The sequence below is a fragment of the Protobothrops mucrosquamatus genome, unplaced genomic scaffold (assembly GCF_001527695.2).
Source record: "Protobothrops mucrosquamatus isolate PMUCROS unplaced genomic scaffold, P.Mucros_1.0 scaffold649, whole genome shotgun sequence".
Classification (NCBI taxonomy): Eukaryota; Metazoa; Chordata; class Lepidosauria; order Squamata; family Viperidae; genus Protobothrops; species Protobothrops mucrosquamatus.
Window position 1 is genome coordinate 236,106 of NW_015386938.1, and position 9,761 is coordinate 245,866.

The 9,761-nt window shown below is 34.5% G+C and overlaps 1 protein-coding gene across 1 annotated transcript in view; it reads left to right on the plus strand.

Moving 5' to 3' along the window:
- Positions 1-870: 870 nt before the first annotated feature.
- Positions 871-9,761, plus strand: part of NOVA1 (NOVA alternative splicing regulator 1) — a 115,994-nt gene continuing 107,103 nt past the window's right edge. Inside the window, exons 1-2 of the mRNA XM_015817874.1 lie at positions 871-1,006; positions 2,738-2,881. Of these exons, the coding sequence (XP_015673360.1) occupies positions 871-1,006; positions 2,738-2,881 (280 nt within the window). The remainder of the gene's footprint in view (positions 1,007-2,737; positions 2,882-9,761) is intronic.

A 9,761-nucleotide genomic window follows, 5' to 3' on the forward strand; every position in this document is an offset into this window, starting at 1 on the left:
CGAGCCCCCTTCCCTTACAACCCGAGTCGCGAGAGCCCGAGTTTTTTTGCGCGTGTGTGTGTGTGCTGGAAGGAGAGAGAGATAGAGAAAGAGAAAGAAAGAGAGAGCGCGGCCGGGAAAAGGGGGGTGGAGAGAGAGAGAGAGACTCAGCAAGCAACTCCTGACAGAGTCTAGCCCGACAGCGCTCCTGAGACTCTTCAGCTGGGAGAGCGTGAGAACGCGAAAGCAGTAACAGCCCTTCTCGGCTCCGGCCGCCGCTTCTCCTCGCCAGCTGCAAGCGCCCGACTAGCGCCTGGAGAGAAAAGGCGGGGAGGGGATCCTGGAGGGGCCACAGAGGCACATTCCCTGAATCCAGTTTCTCTCCCCCCACCTCCTCGCTCTCCCCCTCCTCCCCGCTCTTCCCTCCTTTCTTCCTCTCGCTTCCCCTCTCCTTCCTCCGCCTCACTTTCTCCCCCTCCTCCCTTACCTCTCTTTCTCCCCTTATTTTGTCTCTGCTTCCCCTCCCACCCCACTTCCCCCTTTTTATTTTTTTTTTTAACCTCAGCTTTTGCTGGCACTGCACTGCAGCTGCTCCTTCAGCCAGCCGTCCAGCCTGCTTTTTCTCCTCCTCTCTCTTTTCTGTCTCCCCCCCTCCACCCCGTTTCACCGGTGCCAGACAAACAATCGCCTACCCCCACTCCAAGAAAGCATCTTTTTTTGGGGGGGGGACGGACCGGTTTCGCAGATTAGCTTGAAATTTCAGAGGACGGAAGAAAAGCGAAAGAAGCGGGACGAGCCCCCTCCTCCTCCTCCTCCTCCTCCCCCTCCCTGCTCCCCCCACCCCGAAGGGAGAAGCCAGTTATCCTTCTAGCAGCGGCGGCGGCAGCAAACATGATGGCGGCAGCTCCCATCCAGCAGAACGGGACCCATCCTGGGGTACCCATAGACCTGGACCCGCCGGACTCTCGGAAAAGACCACTTGAAGCTCCCCCTGAAGCCGGCAGCACCAAAAGGACCAACACGGGCGGTGGGTATTTTCCCCTCCTCCTCCTCCTCCTGCCACTACCCAATTCCCCACCCACCTTCCCCTTTCCTACCTGCCTCCTCGCCTCGCCTCTCCCTCTTTTCCTTCCCCAAACATTCCTTATTTCTCAAATGTTATCATTCATCAAAATGGCGTCGCCTTTCAAGCATCTAGCAGCCCTGTTTTATTTTAATTTCACATATTCGTAGTGGCGGGGCGGAGGGGGGGGGTGCTTTTCAGCCTTGACACTCTGGGCGAAGGAGCTCAGAAGTCTTCTTTCACCGACCCTCTTGCACGCGTGCTAACAGTTGGAAGAACTAAACGAATAAATGGCGGCTGGAAAAAAGGCACTTTCACCCCCTGTTCCCTCTTCCCCCTTTTGTGAGTCGCCAGGTAGATTAAACAGGAGCGGCGGCGGCGGCAGCAAAACTTGTCTTATTTCCTGGCACCACTTTCCTTTTCGGTGGAAAATGTTGCACGGATTTGTGCTTCCTGGGGCTGGGTCACTGTGATGGGGTGTGTGTAAGCGCGCGTGTGTGTGTCAGAGAGAGGTTTGAGGAGGGAGGGCGGGAGTTGTCTGTCTTGGTGCGGTGACTTGTTAGTTAACATCCTGCTCTTCCTGGATGAGATGAGTTATAACGGGACCAGCATCTCCTCTATTCATTTGCACTGGAGTCTTCATAACAATGCACCGAGGCAGAGGTGAATTTATTCATCCAGCATTAAGAAACAACAGAAGTAGATAGCTGATGTATTTAACGTTTGTATAATGTTTGGGGAGGGGGGAGGATGCACCTGTATCAGCTGGGACGTTGACTCTGAGAGAAAGTGAGCTTGCTGTTAGGTGGCTGCAAAACAAAAAAATAAAAGTTGGGCTGTTTAATAAAGAAGGGTCTTAAAATGTGTGTTGGTTTTTACAAGCAATCCTCTCAGAGCAGTTTTTTTTCCCTAGTCCATAGAATTGATGGTGTAAGTTCTGTGAAGGAAGCAGTGCAATTGTTCAGTTATAAAGGGGAAGTTGTTTTATTCATGGCACTTATTCTTACCTATTTTGGGACTTTTTAAACTCTTACTTTGCAAGTATTTACATTAGTCACTTTTTAAATGCATGCAGGGTTTTAGCTTCCTTTTAACTGAGAAAAATTCTTCTTAATGTCCTTTAATGAGCTTAAGAGATCATTGCTACCAAGAAATGGTGAAGAAATACATCAGGATTACTTAGGCAAATTATCATAACCACATTATTTTGCGTTTTCTTCAGGATAACTTTGAGTAAAGCCTCAGATTCTGGGTTATTTAACAAAAAGCAGTGTATTATTTGAAGAGTATAGGGCAACAATACATAGCCTTTAGTTCTAACAATTTTCTACTTTCTTTAATTTGATTATACCATTTTAAGGACTTTGATCTTTCCTGATCATTTTCTTTGCCTCTGTGTGTGTGTGTGTGAGAGAGAGAGAGTGAAATACACTTTGGCTCATGTTATTGTTAACATGAAGTTAAATAGAGCCACAGGAACTGTTTTATGCCTGGAATTATAACTTGAATTAGGTCATTGCATCCCATAGCATCTCAAATTTAAGAACAGATATTAGATTAATTTAATATTGGCTAAATAACTACAGTCCGTATAAAAGAACGGTGTATTAATATTTGTAAGATAAAGGCATATTTTATAGCTCAGAGAGAAAATGTTTTGGAAAATAAATTAACCTTTTGTCTCTTTTTTTCCAGAGGACGGCCAATATTTTCTAAAAGTCCTCATACCTAGTTATGCGGCTGGATCTATAATTGGTAAGGGAGGACAGACAATTGTTCAGCTGCAGAAAGAGACTGGGGCTACCATCAAGCTTTCTAAATCCAAAGACTTTTACCCAGGTAGGTGTAAACCACAGTTCTTTTGCTGAATAATTAAAAAGAATCATACCACTACCATTAGTAGTAAAGTGAATTATCAAATGTAATTCTGAACAAATACTGAATTTGACTATTTTTTAAAAAAAAAATCAGCTTATTATCTAGTAGCAACTGTGTTATTCCGATAAATATTTTAAAAATTAGATTTCATCTTTGGTATTTTGTTCAAGAAAATGTCAAATATTATAATCAAAGCCATAAGTTAAAACGAAACCAAACCTGTGTGGTCCTTGTAGAATAGGCCTTTAACCTTAAATTTGCTGTATACTTTGGTTCTATTTCATTTCTTTGTTCACTTATATTAGTCAAAATAAAAGAGAGGAAGTGGTGCTCTTTAGATATTTCCTTGGTATTTGGTTATTTTAGTTGTGATAGTTAATAGAAACCTATTGTGTAATAATCGACACTAATGAGAAAAGGAGATTGATGTAGTTATACTGTGGGCATAAGCATTAACACACTGCATATTCACCACATGCTGAATAATGTACAGTGGTATCATATACATAATATTTTTAAAAAAATTCTGAATTCTTGCATAGATACTGATTATCTCATATACATTAAAACAAGTGTTTAATGTTTATAGCAGTAACAGCTATAGTCCCGATAGTGCATTGGTTTTCTAATTCTAACAGTGGTAACTTTGCATTGAGATGGCCTTTTTTCTTGTAGTAAAAGGAAAGCTGCTTTGCATTTGCTGATTGTTTTCAGAGATATGTCTGGATTTTAAAATGAGTTTAAAAGGCAATTGTGAAGGTAATTGAAAGAAGCATCAGGAATGTTTCATTTTTTGCAGTCTTTCATTTTGAAGTTTACATTATGTTTAGATACAGATGTTGAGCTTAAGTATTCATGATTTTATACACAGATATGTGTAGGTGAAATTCCACTAGTGAAGTGTTTTAAAATTTGATGATACAGCTTATATAATTTTTGATAGGCATGAAATACAATATATAGTTCACATAATGTACAGATCATAATACTTAAAATAACAACTGAGATAATAACAGCTTCTAAATTGAATTTGGACACAATAGTTTTTAATATAAATCACATATTTATATGATCCATGAAGAAGATATTTAATTAGAGATGATGGAGTGACGGAACAGATGCTATGACTGGCTATGCAAATTTGAAATTATATTCAATTTAAGTATATACTGCGAGGCAAGATTAGACTTCTGTCTACTACTTTACAAGAATTTCCCCTTAATTTAAATAATCATTAAATGTTTAATTGAATTGAATCCTGGATGCTTATGCAGGCACTTTGCTGAAGCTTCTGCTGAAAGTAGAAGCTTTGCCTATGTTTAATAAAATACAAAAGGGATGGTGAGAGGTTTATCACATTGTGTTCCTGTGTGACGTAAACACATTCCCTTTGAAGGAAATGATAGCATGGAGTTAGCTTGTGTAATCTGTAACAGGTGTAGATGTTACTGAATACCTGAAGTTACACTATAGGATAGCTTTCATAAATTTGATGTACATGAATTAGATTCTTACCTGAAGAGATGGATATATGTGAGGCACTCAAGTCATTAGTTGAGCTAGAAATTGTTTCCCTTTTAACCATAAGCCTGAAAAATCTTAATCAACTTTAAGCATTTTTTAAGCTGTTAATATTTGGCTTTTTTTTTTCAAACCAAATTTTAAGTTGAATTATACTAATATTATACTACTCTTAAATTAAAATGGATATTCACATTTCTAAGTATAAAATTTAAGTTCATGTGTTAGTGTTCTATATAACAATAATTTCATTCTGTGAACTACTTTTAGTATGATTATTAGTGCTAGAAATGGCTGATACTTAGTTTCATAGTTGTTGCTTAAATATTTAAGCATTTTTATGTGCATATTGGGAGCATATTGTGCAATAAAATTATGTAACCCATAATATATGTTTGTATTATGTACTATATGTGATAAATAGTGATGTGATCATAGCAAATAAAAATACGTCTTTAGATAATGCTTTTAATTAGTCCTGAAACTGTTTTTTTAAAAAAGCAATTTAAAAATTTATGTTAAAAATTTAACGTAAGTACTTAAAACTTACAGTATTTTCTCATCATAAAATTTTCATTCAGAGTTTAAATGCAATTGGCCAGATATTCAGAATAATTACCATTATTCAGGCATATAACTAAATAAATTGTTAATGACAGTTTCCTACTGTGCAAATTGTTTCCAAATGAAGATTTTTTTAAAAAAGACATGATTGAATATTGGTCATTTTTCTTGATAAACTGTAAATGGGTTTGGCATTTTCTGCATTCTGTGTGATAAATTAATAGCTTTATTTCTTAAAATTCATCTTCATAAAGTGCAATAGGTATTTCTTCTAGAAACTGTTATATATGTACTTGTGAATATGACAACTATATATATGACCCTTCCTGTTCTAGTTAAAATACTAGTTATGGGAGAGGGAGGGTTGATATATTATACTTTGTAAGGAATATTTTAAATTACTTGATTTTAGTATCTCATCTGAATCCAGCGTGGTATGAGAGGGTTTTACGAAAATTTAGTCAATCATGTTAAACAATAAATCGAATTGCGGATATATCCTGTTCTGTGCTTCATCTTAAATACATGCAAATGCATGCTCAGATACATGGCCAACTATATGTCAGTATTTGTCTGGGGTTCATATTCTCAAGCTTATCAGATGGAAGACTTTTTAAAAAATGTTGTACAACACAAAAATGAAAGATGTTAATGAATTTAGAAAACAAAAGAGGTTAAATCTAAAATGGTATCAAATCATTTTTCATGATTTTATTTTTAAAGTTTTTATTAAATGGATAATTAAGATTGAAGTTGAAACTTAAAACTAATGCATGAAGAGATTGTATAACTTGGCAGTCTGATGCTTGAAGATGTGTTCCAATGAAGATGTCATTTTGCATAATGGAACAATGAGATTATATGTTTTTTAAGTTTTAGCATTTGCTTTGCCTTTCCTCTGCTTATCTTAGGATGTTGCTTAAATAAAAGAACATTATTACAGTTGTATTGATGTTGCTAACCTACTTGAAAACTGATTCATAAAGAAATAGTTCTGATGAATATTCAAATTGGATCACTATGGGCCTTGTGATCTGCAAAAATCAGTTATTTTCCTTTTGCATCTATATATCCAGTCATTGAATACAAGTTATTCAAAGGTATAATTCTCAGCTGTACAATTTTTTTCTTTTTTCTTTTCTGCTTTAAGAAAAATGAAAGGATTGTTTCTAATAATAGTTCTGTTTGTTCTATATTGATGTTTTGTATATGTTGTGGGGCAACTTGATTTACTTTTTGTGTGGATAGAACATTTCTTTATTGGACTTTTACCATTTACCATATATTTTATAGTTGTTAAGACTTAACACTTAACAGGGTTAGGGTTTTGGATTTGATGATTGCATTTACTGTTGTTGGAGAAGAGCTAGGTTCTTTGAATTCTAAGTTGAATTGTGCGTTTGTAAAAACATATATTCTTTTTTTTTTAAGTCTGTTATTTATATTTAGAGTGGATCCTGACCGCAGAAGAGTCTGATGACTGTTTCTGTTTATGAGTATAACTTAAAACTGTCTTCCAGTAAAATGTGCAGAGGATTGTAGCTTTATATATAAACAGTGTTAGAAAGATTAAAGTATCACCTTGTGAACTGTTAATTCTTGCTCTCTTTTCAAGTCAATTAAGCTATCAATCTCCATGAATTCCTGAAGGAACATTCTTAAATGAAAATGCTGCTATATTCTGAATATAATGTATTCTGCCAAGTTACGTCAAGGAAGCTCAGCTCAATGTATTTATATGCAACTAAACATTTGGAAGTGATTTCTAATGGAATGTGTTTTGGGATTAGATTATCAATGAGTATAGTAGAGAAATTTCTCAAAGTTGTCTCTCTGTTTTGCAGATGTTACATATCAGTATTAAGTTATTGAAATTTGAGAATGACAAAACTGAAAGAAGACACATACTTCAGCTAGGTTTTCAAATGTTAATATTTATTTATTAAATTTCTATTTCAACATAGTTGTAAGGTAGCAATACATAATTATATGATTAATATATATATATTCTCTTGTTGAAAAGCATGTAGCGGTTTTGGTTTTTGTTGGAAAGGGAGATATCCAATTTAGAATAATTCTTTATTCTGTTTAATTTTTCTTTTTTATTCATGTTCTATGCTAGTGAAGAAACGAATATAAAAACTCTGTACTGGCATGTTTTCATTATAAGTTATTTCAATCAATACTTAAAACTGATATACTATTTTTTAATGTTCATTAAAAAAAGGAACCATACAATGTTGTCATTCAAAATTTTCATTGTAATGCTATGTGTTTTACCAAACAAAATTGTTTTGAAATGAGTGGAAAACATTTTTCTTTTAACCTTTCCCCTGATTTCCCAAATAACGTAGGTTTTGAACAATTATTTAAAAAAAATTTTTTTTTAAAAAAAATCACTCTATTCAGTAGTTTTTTTCTGCCAATATAGTCTTATTCTTAACATGGTTGGAAAGAAAATAATTTATTATTGAATTGTTTCCATAGTTGGAAAGCACAAATTATTGTGAAGTTGAGATTTAAATGAGGACTTTGTATAATCACCTTTAGCCATAGTTCCAGTTTAAACAACATCTGTAGAAACTTGATAATGTTTGTACTTTGCAGCAGGTGTAGTTGGAGTTGTAACGATTCTGAGAAAGAGTTCAGTTTGTTTTTATGTATCACCAGTCTGGCAGAAATGAATGACTTGGTAGACTTGAAGGTTGTCAGTTGTCCTGTGTTGGAATGCTGCAGGTAATTGGGCTAGACTGGTGGGAATTATGGCAGTGCACTTCTCACGTTGCACTGCAGCTGCTGTTGATCTTAATTAATCTGACCCTTAGAGGCTGCAGTGTCATAGCATAAAAGGCAATACATACTACAGATTTGAAGTGCTGTTGTCATGCACTTGTTTTAAAAACAGTTTTAAAATGGCTGATAATTTATTTTCACTTTTGACTGTGATAAGGGCAAATGTTTGCAAAAATTCTTTTTGGACATATATTGTTGTAATTTGCAAGATGTGTTTGTACATTTGGATAAGTATTTTGAACATTCTTTTGTTGAGAGAAGTTGCAATCAGTAAGAACTATTTAGAAGAAGCATGTGTGGCAAATGCCAGATTAGAATCAGTATTGAATACAGTGTAGAATACATTGCTTTACGTAGAAATGTATTCTTTATATAGCATTTTGGTTTATATAATATTGACATCACAATTACTGATATATTTTATCTTTACTTATTGCATGGGATTTAATTTGGAACATTAAGTACTACATACATATTTATTTGTCCTAAAATTATTTCGTGGCTTGAATATGATCAAAACTGTTCTACATACTGAATGCTATTTTGAAAAAAAAATACCCAGTGTAAAATGTATTTGTTGATATTAAGTTTTCACAATTTTTAATAGCATACAGTAGTTATAAGTGTGTAGGTTAATTTTAACAATTCAGGTAGTTGAAATTTAAAACTGCATGATTCTGACTTTGTCATACTTTTTTTTCAGAACTACTAAATATTTAAATAATGCGAAACTTCAGAGACTTAAAAAGCTTTGCATTATAGCATAGTTATGAATCAGCTTCATATTTTGTTTGGGCCAAATATGCTAGACTGTCAACTGCAACTTTCCTTAAGGTACTTTGTATTTTGCCAATTTCAAATCACGTCTTACTGTATAAATCACACTTACTGAACAATATTGCTCCCAATATAATTCATTTTAGTATTCTAGAATACTAAATTAGTATTCTAGAATACTAAATTCTAGTATTCTTCAGAATGTTAGATTTATTTAGTATTGCTAAAATCTTACATGAGAACCACTTTGGTGCAGTGGTTAAAGGTACTAGCTAGAAAATGGTTATGAGTTCCAGTCCTGATTGAGTCATGAAGACTACTGAGTGATTTGGTGCCAATCACTCTCAGCCGTGAGATGGAAGCAATGGCAAACCACTTTCCATGTAGCTCTTCAGAATTAAGACTGACTTGAAAGCACACACATATATAAAGAGTGTGTCATTCTATAGTTTAAAGCATTCAGCAATTATGTCTTCATTTTTCTATTGTTGTTCAATTTCATAAGGTCTCTGATACCATTTTCTGCTGCATTACATATTTCTTCTTTGGTCAACATGCATATATCATTCTATCATAATTAATAGATAATAGTTTAAGATATGGACATGTGCACATTTTTTATTTGTTTTCAATGGCTAGTGGTTTATAACCACTAAGGAGATATTATCTTGTCAGTTTAACTTAGAGCATAGCTTTATTCATTTATTCATTATTTATTTATTTAAAGAATTTATATAGCTTACAACTCAGAGAAAGTGACTCTGGATGGCCAAATTAACTCCCAAAAGAAAGCAAGCCAAAAAAACACCACAACCAAGATAAAATATTCCATAACACACACATATATTTATCAACATATATCTAGAGAATATATTTTGAGGCAGTAGTTCCAATATTGATATTACTAGATTTTACAAGTTTGTTATTAACAAACAAATTAGAAAATAGTAGAGCTTATTAGAATTTTCAAGGGCTGAAGTTCAACTTATCTTTAATATTAGCATATGCATTCTTTTGACAATGAATGCAAAAAATGAAAAAAAAAACAATATTCTGGATAATCATATTTATGCCTGTACATGTTGAGTAGTATCAGTTTTAGTGTGTAATTCCAACTGTAAAAATAAATGCAACTTTCACTGTTATATTGAATGTAAAAGTAATATAACATATTGATACACTAAAT